The sequence below is a fragment of the Panthera leo genome, chromosome B1 (genome assembly GCF_018350215.1).
Source record: "Panthera leo isolate Ple1 chromosome B1, P.leo_Ple1_pat1.1, whole genome shotgun sequence".
NCBI classification, from domain to species: Eukaryota; Metazoa; Chordata; class Mammalia; order Carnivora; family Felidae; genus Panthera; species Panthera leo.
Window position 1 is genome coordinate 39,309,319 of NC_056682.1, and position 14,749 is coordinate 39,324,067.

The 14,749-nt window shown below is 42.6% G+C and overlaps 1 protein-coding gene across 7 annotated transcripts in view; it reads left to right on the forward strand.

Moving 5' to 3' along the window:
• The window catches only part of SH2D4A (SH2 domain containing 4A), a 59,733-nt gene extending 45,935 nt beyond the window's left edge, over positions 1–13,798 (forward strand). For 5 of the 7 annotated variants that reach the window (XM_042934679.1, XM_042934678.1, XM_042934681.1 and 2 more), the window contains 2 exons: positions 10,511–10,731; positions 11,219–13,798. In XM_042934679.1, coding sequence (XP_042790613.1) covers positions 10,511–10,731; positions 11,219–11,311 — 314 coding nt within the window. In that variant the 3' untranslated portion in view covers positions 11,312–13,798. Of the gene's footprint in view, positions 1–10,510; positions 10,732–11,218 lie in introns of those variants that run through there. The other 2 variants (XR_006201577.1, XM_042934683.1) reach the window with 2 other exon arrangements.
• Positions 13,799–14,749: the final 951 nt, after the last annotated feature.

The window sequence follows — 14,749 nt, forward strand, 5'->3', positions numbered from 1 at the left end:
AGGACCTAATATGTGCCAAACATTACATTGAACACTTTGAAGGAGGTAACTTTTATTTCCACTTTATAGAATAAGAACTAGGAACTAAGATGTGAAGTTCTTTTTGGACTTCTAACACTAGTGGCAGTATTTAGAGCCAGATCTATTTTACTTCAAAGTCACAGCATATCTGACCACTAACACAAGTGGGAACATCCATGTCATGTTTTTTATATAACTTGGAATTTAAATAAGTGAACAGTAATACCACAGAGATTTGTTTCTCCAATAAATGGATTAATTCACTAAATCTTACAGTCAGTGGTGATGTAAAGTGTCATGGAACTTTCACCCAGCATAAGTATGCCCCATCCCCACCTCTGAGAATAAGGAAAAAGCATGTTCTTGTCCAGACACTATTTTGCTCAATCCCAGGGAGAATTTTAAGAGGCAGATATGTAACATTCAAATGTTTAATAAAATGCCCCAAGGGCACAAGGGTTTGGGGTAATAGAAATACAATCTATATTATTATTGTGGTAGTAGTTACCCAATTGTATACATTTGTCAAAATCAATCATTTGTACACTTAAAATTGGAAAATTTTTATTGTATATAAATTATATCTCAAGCTGACTTTTAAAAATGAAGACCCCAGTGGGGCACCCAGTTGGTTAAGCATCTGACTTTGGCTCAGGTCATGATCTTACAGTTCGTGGGTTCAAAACCCCGCGTTGGGCTCTGTGCTGACAGCTCAGAGCCTGGAGCCTTCTTCCAATTCTGTGTCTCCTTCTCTCTCTGCCCCTTCCCCTGCTCACACTCTCTGTCTCTCAAAAATAAATAAATGTGAGAAAAAAAAATGTTTTTTTCAATGTACAGCCCAAGAAGCACAGAGTTTTCTTGGCTCTTAGCATGGAAAGGGGGTACAACTGATCCTTGAACAATGCAGGGGGTGGGGTGCCAACTTCCTGCACAGTTAAATTTTGACTTCCCAGAAACTTAACTACTAATATCCTACTGTTGACCAGAAGCCTTACTGATAACATTACAGTTATTTTGTATGTTATATGTATTATGCCTGTATTCTTATAATGAAGTAAACTAGAGAAAACATTATTAAGAAAATCATAAGGAAGAGAAAATGCATACAGTACTATTTTTATTTGAAAAACACCCACATATAAGTGGACCATACAGTTCAACCCTGTGTTGTTTGAGGGTCGACTGTATAGTACAGGCTTGGCACAAGACTCCAAGACCAGATCCCCTAGATCTGGGTATGTTCATCTCCTCTGTAAAATGGGGATAATGATATCTACACTATAGAGTAAGGTTTTTGTTTTTTCGTTTTGTTTTGTTTTGTTTTTAAAGTACATCAGGGGCACCAGAATGACTCAGTTGGTTAAGTGTCTAACTCTTGATTTTGGCTCAGGTCATGATCCATGGTCTCTGCCCTCTCCGGCATTCGCTCACTCTCTCTCCCTCTCTCAAAATAAATGAATAAACATTAAGAAAAAAGTTCATCAGCTAATATATGTAACGTGCTTAGAACAGTGCCTGGCGCGTAGTGTTTCTGTTGTTATGGCTTACCAGAACTGAACAGCTGGAGAGTAAATTCACCCTTCCTGTTCTCTCTGCTTTTCTCTTCTTTAGAATCCTAATCTTGCCACAAAATACTGTCATAACAGCATCATATATGAAGAATAAGTAGCACTTCAATAAAATAGATCTTTATTACTGCAAAAACTGTCCTATGCTGTTTTGACAAGTATTTATTTAGGGCTTGTCCTTAAAAATCCCAGAACCTAGGAGGTCACCCCAGAAGGCAACAGGAATTTGGAAGGACAAAAGAACAACCACCCCCAAAACAGGGAATAAAGTTGTTTGGAAAAGTTGAGCAGAACATTGCCAGTTTAGGTTGAGCACGATGTTGGGAGGGAAGGTGCAGAGAGATGGGAGTGAGTCCTGGAATTGCTAAAGCCGTATCTTCTGTTTTCTAAATTTAAATCTCCTGTATACTGTAGTTAAGTCTGTTTGGTTTTGTTTCCTTAAAAAGGATTATTTTCTTCTCTCTTTGCCACCCTCCTTTCATTGTGTTGGACTATCTTGACCCTCAAATACAGTCCTTATTTTTATTCATTTTTTTCTTGCATCTGGTTGGTCACAATGCTATTAGCAGTCTTTAAAACACATGTTATTGTCTAGAAAGTTCGTAAAGTTCGTGATTAGTGTTGGAGAGTCCTCCTGGCTAAATTTAACATCCTTCAAAGTCATTTTACTTATTCTGGTTCATGAATAGGAGTATCCAAAGTGTGTAGATATATAATTATCTGTACTCACTAACATGCTTTTTTACACTTCTTAGAGCAAAGGGCCAACAAATAAATGAAACTGAAGTTTGAAAGTCTGTTCAGAAACCCATAGACTCCTATCTTCATTCCCTCCATTAGCATTTCCTGTCTCCTGTTAATACATGACAGTGTTCAGGAGCTTAGAATTCATCAGGGACTGGGAATAGGAAGGTGGGGAAAAGCTAGCAATAAGTGTATAAACAAATTTCTGATTTAGGAATTTTCTAATTGCTTCTGTTGTTAGAGGATTCACATATTTGCTTTAAGCATCAAGAGTTGATCATTATTCTGCTGAAATGTAATGAACATTCCTTATTCAAATATGAACATAATTAGACTGTTGATGAAGTATTTCCATCCTGATTTGTTTCTTGTGGATGTCTTTTGCTTTCATGGTTTATAGCTGAACCTGCCTCTAAATGATTCAGTCCCAATATTTTATATTTTAAGCTACTTAAAAAGCAAATCCCTTTAACATCTGTGGGATTTCAATATAGTTCACACTGCAGCTATTTTGATTGCTTCCATTTCTGACACATCCTCCAAATTTTCATTCTCCTTGGAAAGCAAGTCCTATCCATTTCTGAGGAGGCGGTTGCTGTCTGGGACTTAAGTTCCCTAGAGCCAACTGTCCAAGTGGAGTCCCGTGTCCCTGTCCTTTGGCAGTGTGCTGGCCTGCAGCCCCTGCCACACAGGCCTTAAGGACCAAGTGCGTACAACGGGAGAGATTGTGTGGACGGAGTCTCAGAGACTGCCCAAGATTTCCTTCAGGCTAAAATTTTAATGAACATGTGAATTGGCACTCATAAGTGATGATCTGTCCTTTGACTATTTTGCTGAGGAGTGGCGATTTCTTAACTGTGCAGCCAGCAAAATTTGCCCCCCTCTTACAAAGAGATTTTCAAGTTTCTTCCTTTACTAAGCACTGCCTCATTTACATATATGATTCATACACTGCGTAGGGTGGGTAGGCTGTGGGCAGCAGCGAGAATATGTCCCTGTGTGAGTGTGGCAGGGAAGGACTAGTGCAGGCCCCTTCCCTGCCAGCCACTGTCCTACCCTTGAGAGGGACCAGCATGGCCTTAGCAAGGAGCCCTGGGAATTCACCTACATTTTAGCATGAAGCCTTCATCTACATTAATGGCATCAAAACACTTTGAATTATTCTCCATAGTTCTCCTGTCTGACTGCCTAGGATTCAGATTTCCAAACTAACTGAAGACGAAACATAAAGAGGCTAAAGCTACATACATTTATTCAGACTTGAGAAGAGCTAGCTTTTCGGCAGCAAATACTATGCATCATTGTGGGTTGTGTTTTTGTTTTTTCCCAAGACCCTGACTTTTCTCATAAATTACCCAGTGTAGCAAACCAGTTGCAAAAACATTAGTATGTATTTCCATTAATGTTCAGAATAGTCCATTAACCCCAAAGACCTTGCTTACTTGAGTTTTGCAAATGATGCACCTATCCTCATCCTAATGCTGCCAGCCACTGGGAGTCATGGCCTGTATGTGCCTGGGACCCCAAGCTTCCCATTACTGATGCCCAGGCTCCAGTGTTATTTCACACTGTGCTCTTGGAGGGACCAAGAGGGACCAAGCAGGCAAGGGAAGGGTGGAGTGGCGGGGGGGGGGGGGGGGGGGGGGGGGGGGGGGAGGGGGGGGAGGCTGCGGCAAAAGAGAGTGACCTGCTTTGGGGGTTTGACTTCAGATTTTTTATTGAAAGGGGGATCCTGGTATTTAGAGAATTTTTTTTAATGTTTATTTTTGAGAAAGAGCACGAGTGGGAGAGGGGCAGAGAGGGGGACAGAGGATCTGAAGTGGGCTGACAGCAACGTGCCTGATGAGGGGCTCGAACTCATGAACCATGAGATCATGACCTGAGCCAAAGTCAGATGCTCAACTGACTGAGCCACCCAGGTGCCCCTTTTGAGAAGTATTTTTAACCTATGGTTTTGTTGTCAGAATTTTCTTTGTTGTCATGTGGTTTCTTTATAAAATTTGGATACTCTTTATTCTGGGAAAGGAGGCCGCAGTTGTAGTGGTTAAGAGAACATCTTAGGGGTCAAATCCCAGCCCCATCAACCAGCTGTGTGGCCTTAGGCAAGTCACGTGACTTCCGATCTTCTGTCTCTCCTCTGTGTAATGCAGACAGTGATATCATCTGCTTAATAGGATCATTCTAACAATTCAATGAGTTAATATATGTGAATATTTAGAGCTGAATGTGACACATAGTAAGCCCTAGTTAATAAGTGTTAATCATTAAGGTAATGATGAAAGAACAAATTATGTGATTTTTATTCTTGAATTATTAAGGAAACATGAATAATATTTTAAGAGCTCTATTTTTCCTCACCCCTAAGGTGCCTGAGACCCCAAGGGTGAGTGAGAGCTCGACATCACCATACATCTCCCCTCCATATAGAGAATCTAGGGCAGATCCCAGGGCCTCTCCACAAATACTTCCTGTAAATACTGAAGGGGTTAAAGAAAGCATAAGGTGGAAGGGAGCTGAAGGGGGGAAATATAGAGCTCTCGTCCAAGTTTAAGACCTCCTATGGATAGCATGTGCCCTTTGCGTCTGGCAGGGTTGCTACTTGGAAATGAGTTCTTCTAAAACTCAGTTTTTCTTTTACTCACCCCTAACCTTGGCACTTTGCAGTGTGGGACTTTGATGTCACCTTAACAGAAGAGATGTGTTCCTTCATGTAAGTTGTCTTAGTGCCATCCCTTCCTTGCAGGGTTTTCTGGGCAGCCCAAGAGGCAGAGAGTGTGGGACAGATGACAGAAGAAGGAGTGAGGGCCTCCTGGCAGAGCTCTGAAAGGGCAGCAGCCTGCGGGCAGCTCTCAGCAGACCTGATGCTGCTCAAGGAGAAAGCTGAAACCCTCTGTGCTCCGCAATGGGAATCCTGAGCCTAGGGGAGGTTGCAGAGGTTACCGATGTGTTGCTCCTACATCCAGGCAACTGTACTTGAGTAATCACTGAAAAATTCATCTTCTTTATGTTGCCCGGGTGAGAAATGTGTGAAGTAAATACTGTAGTTTACTTTCAGCCAATTTCAGGAAAACTTCATGAGCCTGTGGGGTTAAAAAACAAAATACTTGAATAAGAGACAAGAGACCTGAAACCATCACTAACTAATCCTATAACCTTGGGCACATATCTTCTCTCCTTCAGTTTTCCCATCTGTGTGGTGATGATAATAATACCAGTTCTGTTTATTTCGAATTGTTTGAGAATTAAATAGTAAATAGTAAATAGAAGCTCGTTGAGCAGTGTGAAACACTAGCACAGGGGTAGTATTCAGGTTGAGTGGATGAGAGCCTGGACTCTGGGGTGAGACTGCCTGGGTTCAAGACCAGCGCTTCTCCTGGCCTACCTCAGTGACCTTAAACACATTATGATGCTCTCTCTGATGCAGATTTTCTCATCTGTGATTTGAGAGTAGGAACAGTACCTGTTTGTCAGGCCGCTTTGAGGATTAAATGAAATAATGCACACTTTGAGTAGTGCCAGGCAGACATTAAGAACTCTACATGTTATAGGTATTTGGTTACCTTTCATCTGATTTTGAAACACATATTTTCCAGGTTCTGGAAGTAGGGCATACAGATGTACACATATAAACAAAGTTAGCAGTCCTTCAGAGAAACATGAGGGCATCCCTTGTCTCTACCGATAACAATTCTCTACCAATAACAATAGGGGCAGTAGCTGCATAGAAGTGTCCTAGAGAAGAAAGTTTCTGGCTTGATTATAAGACAAAATTACTCATTAGTTCTTTTCTGGGCATCTTCTAAGTGGCAGGTGCTGAGAGTGTGAAAATAAATCAGTTGCCCTCCATGAGATCACAAGGAGGTGGGGCAGGGAGACACAGAGTAGAATGTGCTGTGAGTACACTGACAGAGCTGTGGATAGCACCTGCCAGGATGGAGGGGGAACCAGGTGAGACCCTGGATAGACCAGGTGAGTCTCAGGTGGAGGTGGGAACCAGGTGCTCAGCAGGTGTAGAGGAACATTGACTTACTGCTCAGGGAGAAGTCAGAAAGCTTCATGCTATTTTCATGCTATTGAGTTGAATCTTGGAGGATGAGTAGGCATTTTCCAGGAGGAAGCTGTGGAGAAGGGCATCCCAGAGAACTGCCCTTCTTCTGTGAGGTAGTTGCTGTCACTTGATTTTCAACTAGGGCCATGCTAGAATTTCTGAGTTATTTCAAGTTTCTTAAGATCTGTTCACCCTTTCTGCAAAAAATAGTCTTCCTGGGCCTGTCATGGAGGTCTGCCTTCATCCCAGTGGGGTTTAGAGTTGTGCCGCCCAATATGGTAGCCACTAACTATATGTGACTCTTTATACCAAAATTAATTAAAATTAACATTAGAAGTTGGGGCTCCTGGGTGGCTCCATTGGTTGGATGTCCGACTCTTGATTTGGGCTCAGGTCATGATCTAGTGGTCATGGGATCAAGCCCTGTGTGGGGCTCTGGGCTGGGAGTGGAGCCTGCTTGGGATTCTCTCCCTCTCTCACCCTTTATCTCTTCCCTGCTTGTGCACACGCTTTCTCTCAAAAAATAAAAAAAATAAATAAAAATAAAAATTTTTTAAATAAAATGAAAGTTTGAGGCTCTCAGTCACACTGGTCACCTTTCAGGTGCTCAGTAGCCACATATGGTTAGTGGCCTCCACATGGCCAGCCCAGACATGTCTATCACCACAGAAAATTCTGTTGAATAGCACTTTTCTAGAGAGTGCCCTGGCATCACACACAGAAAGTAGTGGGACGTTTCTCTCGGCTCCCTCTCAACAGCTTCTGTTGTGAACCTCCATGCTGGGTATTCAGGCCCTCAGGGGTTTTAGCCAGTTCTGCGCCAGGGTCTTTAAAAGCCAGAAGCCATCTAGTTAGACCTTATGCAGTGACATCTGCTTCCTTTTGGACTGGAGTAGTCCCGCCACACCCTGCCTGGATTCAGCTTAAAACAGAGCATGGGAGGGTGAAGATCTGATTCATTTCAAAAATTGAGGAAGTAAAAGAAAGCTTTTATTTACCCCTCTTCACTAGCACAGAAATCCTCCTATGAACTCACATAGGCTTGGTTTTTGTAATATGTGTGAAGAGAGCTGGTCAGAGGGAACTTGCTTGGAGGTGACACTGCCTTTAGGGGGCTTGGACGAAGACCACTGCTCTAGAATTCTTAGAGTCACGCACAGGGGTAAGTCAGGGAATGATCAGTACTGTAAGGAGATTGCCCGAATCCACGGTGATTAATATCTGATGGTGGATTTTGGCTTTGTGTTCAAGAACTCTCTTTGCAAGCAGACAAAGCTCACTGCTTGGTAGCGATCATAGCCAGGCATCCCTGGATGTGCCCACTGCCCTCGATGGAACAGCAGATTATATTTGGACCAGTATCATCAGAGGAGCCAAAAGAATGTGCTCCTCAGAAATGATAATCCTGTTTTAAAGCAAAAAGAACAAAGCATCCTCTCCATAACACTTAACTTCTGAACCTGTTGTCAGTACCATTGTGTTCAAGTCTCCATTATGACTTGTGATTCGCCTCAAAAGCATTTTATTGTGTTCCAGTGTCTCTGGAGATTACACAGTGCCAAGATCTGCATGTAATGGGTAATAATTACAGTTTGAGAGGTTTGGGGGAGTTTGATTTACAGCTACTGCATGACCTGATTTTAGGAGGAGTTTAACCTACCTTAACCCAGGTTCAGTTATAATTTTCCAGAGTAGCTTTCATTTTAGGAATCTAAATCCATCTGGATAACATGCTGATGTTATAAATTATAACATCTACCCCATCTGTTGAAGTAACTTGCAATTTCAGAGTTAGCCTGTCAGTAAGTCTGCAAGAAGAGAGAAATCTTTTTTCCAGAATGCTGTTTCTCTTTCACTAGTGGTTTGTTAGCCCCTCACCTCTGAAGGGGAGTTTTCAGTGTCGTTGAAAAATCTCCCTGGTTCCATAACAATCAAACACAGAGTCTTGAGACCTCAGTCATGTTTAGTCTCAGGGCAGGCTGGTTACCTGTTGCCTTGTTTCAGCTTATGGTTGTCCTCTGGAATCTATCAATAGGATGAGGTGTGTCTAGAAAGGTACAACAGACCAACAGTAGCAGCAGGTCCATATCTGTTAGAACTTAATATGGGTATCATTTGAGCACCTACAGTGGACAGTTTAGCAGCTAATCCAAGAGGCTTACCAGTATCAGTGGTGCCACAGATTGTGTTGGCCCAGTCTTGTCAAGGATAGGGCAGAAAGGTAACTGGATGTAATGGAGGTAAAGCACAGGCTTTGGTAACCCTGCTGGGCATCATCGCAGTAGAGCTGGAGGCCTGAGGAGAGAGGTTGTGACTCTTCTTCTGTTTCAGAGATGCTTCCTATCTATGAGTGGGGGAATCTGCCAAGCCTTTCAACATCCCCAGTTCTTATCGTGGCGTTTCACTGGGGTTGAGCCTCACAGGGGTTGAACGCTCTGACTTCAAGGTGCAGGCCCTGGGGCCTCCTGAATGGTGCATGGGAGAAGAGAAGGCAGGAGAAGGGCTGAGTGGTTCGTCTTGGCTGGGAGAGAACAGATGATTTTTAAAAAAATTTTTTTAATGTTTATTTTTGAGAGAAAAAGACAGAGACAGAACATGAGTTGGGTAGGGGCAGAGAGAGAGGGAGACACAGAAGCCGAAGCAGGCTCCAGGCTCTGAGCTGTCAGCACAGAGCCCAATACAGGGCTCGAACTCACAAATGGTGAGATCTTGACCTGAGCCAAAGTTGGACGCTTAACTGACTGAGCCACCCAGGTGCCCTGAGAACAGGTGATTTTTCAATCCCCCTTTTATTAAAGTAAAATAGAAATGGTTTTATTTAATGTTTTGTTCTGGATAATTAGGGTTCAATTCTCAGTTAACTTTATTAATAATAAGACTAAAGGACTGTAATGATCCATCCATTGCCCTTTCACCAGGAGGTTTTTGGGTTTTTTTCCCCTAATAATAAGATACAGAGTATCAATACGGAGCTAACTGTGGAACAGGAGGAGAAAGAGCTTCTCTCTGCAGTGGTGAAAGGGAACAGGGGGAGAATAACGCTCGTCCTCCCAAATCCGAACTTGCTGAATAAGTGAACGACGTTACCATCTCTCCAAGATGTGTTTGCATACCTTCTATATGTTTTGCAATGTTAGTGATTCATCTGATGAATTACAATGGGAATAAGAAGGGAAATTGGGAACATGAGTCAAACCTCATGAGTTTGGACTGGTTGGGGGAAAGACTGGTCTTAATTAGTGTGAATTCATGAGGCATCTAAACTATATATACATATAAAACTTAATATATATGAAGAGTTTTATTGTTTTGAATATATGTTAGGACAAACATATGGAGACATAAATATAGAAGCATATGTATATACATATATAAACATACATACATATATATAGGTGTATATATATGTTTATAAGTAAATACTTGTATTCCTTTAAATGCCACTGAAGCATGATTTAGGAGTAGCTATTGTAGAAAGCACTTGAAGACTTGGATCCATCCTGGTTCCTCTGTCACTGACTTGCTGACTCCTAGACCAGGGTCCTCAGCTTGGCACTGTTGATATTTTGGGCTGGATAATTCTTTACAGTGTGAAGCTGTACTATTCACTGTAGGATGTTTAGCAGCGTCCCTGGCCTCTCTGCACTGGCTGCCAGGTGCAACTCCCTGCCCATGACAACCAAAGATGTCGATCATACACTTCTAGACATTGTGCTGGTTGAGAAGCACTGTTTAAGACCATGTTGGATCACTCTCCAGGCCATAGAGTCCTCGTCAATAAACTGAGGAAGGCAACTTCCAGTCCCCTTCCAGATCTAATGCTTCTAGGATGCCAGACACAGAAGCTACCTAACAGCTGTGGTGTGATAACTGGGTGCATTGGTGGAAACATACTCTGAAGGGTAAACGTGCACACCCTCATTTATATTATCCATTTGCTTATGTAACCTACCTGGCTGGCCCAGTTACCAAATACCAGAAGATGAATGATACTGCACTGTATTCTTAAGAACCAAAATGGACTTACAGTTGCTGTTACTTTTTATGAAACTTTATCCACACAGCTATATTTAACTGAAGAAAGTTTTGGAAATGATTTGGCTGAAATACCTGCTTTTCTTTCCCACAGGAATTCTTACATTAAAGAGAGCAAATGAACTTCTGAGCACATGTGTGCCAGGCAGTTTTCTGATCCGAGTCAGTGAAAGGATCAAAGGCTATGCCCTGTCCTATCTGTCTGAGGATGGCTGCAAACATTTCCTCATAGATGCCTCTACGGACTCCTACAGCTTCCTGGGTGTGGACCGGCTCCAACATGCCACCCTGGCGGAGCTGGTGGAATATCACAAGGTGAAACCATGTGCAGACTAAATTTGCTCTGTGAATTGTTGTCCTGCAGCAGCCCAGGCAATGAAAGGCAATTACAAGAAAAAAGATTGAGACAAGTAATGGGATTAGTCTTTGATAATTCTTCCAGATAATCAGGATTCTTAATTGCATTTCCTTTATCATTGAACCTAGTTCTTCCTCAAATATTCAGGGAGAACCCACCGGGGCAGAGAATGTAGAAGATTCTAAAAATCTGTGCACACACTGACCACATCTGAGACCACTCTTACTTAGAACTCAAGCCTGGGAGGGAAATTTGCAGATGAGAAAATCTGCAATTTGCAGATGAGAAAAATCTCTTTTAAGATTATCATAAACCAATAAAGCTAAGGGCAAGCAAGAAGTTATATACCCTGAGGAGGCAGAAAGGACATGATGTTATTATTTATGCTGTCTTAACAACCTGCCCCCCCACAGCCCAGCCTGACCTATGCCTTCTGATTCACAGGAGGAACCTATAACTTCCCTGGGGAGAGAGCTCCTTCTGTACCCCTGTGGTCAGCAGGATGAGCCACCCGACTACCTGGAGCTCTTTGAGTGACAGTCTCCATCGTGTCATCCTGTAACCTCCAGCTGGGCTTTCCTCTGGACAGACATCGCTGAAATAGACATTTGTATGTGAAGCCAAAGTCACCCTGCAGCAGAGCCAATGCTGATCAACTGGAAGTATCCTTAAAGCCCCACGGAAATCTCTCTTCTGCACAAATGCTGGAGTTTAATGTTAAAAGAAAATTGCCTCTGCAGGATATTCACTCTGAAAGTAAAGAGAGATGATTCCCAATTTCAGCAACTACCTAACATGAAGGATACAACCTTAATGATGTATATAAAATGAACAAAGAAGGAATCAAAACCTTTTAGGAATTAAGGCATTACTTCAAAAACTAGTAGCTCATGTGAAGTATTTCATGACCCCTCTTTGCGTCATTTTGAAATGTCTCAGGTTTGTGTTTACATTAAGTTCCATGTTGGCTTTGGAGCTGGCAAAAAAAGCCTTTACTCATGGCTGAAATGACCCCGCAAACACACTTCATTTATCACGCATGCTGGAGCCAGGATGTAAGAGACACAGAAGAACAAAAGTTGGGAATGTAAATTGAATGAGGAGTTTAAAAATGTAGGAGAGGCTTAACATGTAAAGAAATACCACGGACCGTAGAGACATGAGCAGACATCTGCGAGTGTGTTTCCATGAGCAGGACGGTGCTTGCCCAGTCTACCTTGGCTCCATCCAGGAGCACGTCACGCAGGATGAGGCATGAGGTGCTTACCGGTGGGGGTAGACCAGAACAGAATAGTGAGCTGTGTGAGTACTACTTGTGGGTTGAACGGTGTCCCCAAAAAGATATGTTGAAGTCCTAAGCCCTGGTCCCTGTGAATGTGACCTTATCTGGGAACAGGGTGTTTGCAGATGTGATCAAGTTAAGATGGGTCATACTGGATTCAGGTGGGCCTTCAGTCCAATGACTGGCATCCTTAGCAGGAGAGAAGGGATTTGGAAACAGACACGGAGAGGTGAGGCAGCCATGGGACGACAGAGGCAGAGGATGGAGAGATGCAGCCACAGCCAGGGAATGGCAGGGGGTGCTGGCAACCCCCAGCAGCTAGGACAGCAGTATGGAACATGCCTTCCCTGGAGCCTTGGAAGGGAATGTGGCTCTGCTGACACCTTGGTTTCAGACTTCTAGACTCCAGAACTCTAAGAGAATAAATTTCTATTGCCCTAAGCCTTTGAGTTTATGGTAATTTGTTAGAGCAGCCCTGGGAAAGGAACACAGAAGTTCATGTAATTGTGGAACGTGACACACATCACATACCATTTGTTGCTCTACAGTCTCCTCCCTGATAATGAAGGAAAAAGGAAGATGAAGAGTAACCTCCCAAGTGGGATGCAGATTCCCGCAGCCAGGAGTCTTGTGCCCCACTGCATCCCCACCCCAGCCTCCGGCCCAGCAGGGGTGCTGGCCTCTGGGCAGTGACCAAGGATGCTCCTATGCTCTGAGCCACAGGTTCTTCTCCTGGGGAGATGGAGCCTTCCTTGCACTTCAGGCCTAGTCCCTGTATCTGCATTCCTCCAGAAGCAGCAGGGGCTGGAGCAGTTAGTCCGTGAGGCAGTCGGTTGTATGAAATGTAACGACAGAGTGTGGGGGACGTGTGTGTGTGAGTGTGTATGAGTGCACACGTGTGTTTTTATGAGAAAGTTTTTAAACACAGATCATTGTAAAGTGTTACTTGAAATGTCGCATGTGTTTGTACAGTCTGAGAGACAACTGTCAGTGAGACATTTGTCCAAGAGAACCTGTCTTTGGCTTTCATTCCTGTGACTCAACAGCTGTGACCTTATAGAATTGCAAAGATGGCACAGGACAGGAAGTCACAAACTTCTATTCTGTCTCCATATCTTCCCACCATTAGCTCTCTGAATGTCAGCTTTCACTTCTAATACAAAAGCACATTTTAAAAAATTGCAGCGTACTTGACATTAACATTAAATTAGTTTCAGGTGTATAACATAATGATTTGACATTTGTATACACTGTGAAATGATCACCATTATAAGTATAGTTATCATCCATCACCTTACAAAGTTAAAAAGTTTTTTTCTTGTGATAACTTTTTTAAGATCTACTTTCTTAGCAACTTTCAAATATGCACTATAGTATTATCAACTCTAGCCACCATACTGTACATCCCCAAGACTTATTTATTTTATAACTGAAAGTCTATACCTCTTGACCCCCCCTTCACCCATTTTGCCCACCTCCCAACCCTCCTTCCCTCTGGCAACCACAAATCTATTCTCTATCTGTGAGTTTGGCTTGGTTTCGTATGTTTTTTAGATTCGACATGTAAATGAAACCATAGGATATTTGTCTATCTCTGACTTATTTCACTTAGCATAACACCCTCAAGGTCCATCCATGTCACAAATGGCATGATCCCTTTTTTATGATTGAGTCATATTCCTGTGTGTGTGTGTGTGTGTGTATCACATCTTTTTATCCATTCATCTGTCAGTGGACACCTAGGTTGCTTCTTGTCTACTGTAAATAATGCTGCAATGAACATAGGGGTGATGTATCTTTTTGAGTTAGTATTTTTGCTTTCTTTGAATAAACACCCAGAAGTGGAATTACTGGGTCATATGGTAGTTCTATTTTAATTAAAAGAAGGTGCTTTTACTAGCTGATTTTTATTAATTTTTATTAATTTCATTCAGTTTTCATTCATCTTAAGGTTTTGAAATAAATAGAAAAGTACCCTATAGTCACTAATAATTATGAAGACATATGATTCCAGCATCATCCTCTGCCTAGAATTATTTTGGAAGAAATAAGTACAGTCATACCCAGATATAAGGACACTAAATAACATCCAACTGGGGAAACAGCAAATGACCTGACTGAATTAACATAGTACAAGGGGGAGCAGATCTGAGTTATATACTATTTTATCCTGTGGTTATTAATATTCAGAGGAATAAACTGACACAAACAATGATCACATCATCAAACAATGGATGTGATGGCCAGGAGTAGTACTTGAAATTCTTAGGGAGAGAGAATGGTAAAGAATTCAGAAAGTGATTAACACTAAATGGGGGTCGGGGGGCCCGAATTCTCAGCTCAGCTATTAGACACAGTCTCCCTGTGTCTGACCCTAGTTATGACCTAAAGCAAGGATGTCCATACCCTGGTCCTGGTCCCTTCCTTCTGCTGCCTCAACAAGCCCAGCCCCCTTAACCTGCCTAAGGTTTCTTGGTCGAGGATGTTCCTCTCCTGTTACTGTCCAGGTTCCAGCCTCGGGCACTCCAGTCTGCCTATCACTTTGGGACTGTGCACAAATGCCTCTCACTGCCCATGTCAATTCTTCTTTCTCAACTCCCTCAATGAGATTCTAGAATCTCCTAGTCATTCCAGACTCTCTGGCTGCCATCCCTCTACTGCCAGACCCTCACAATCATTAACCGCCCCCCCAT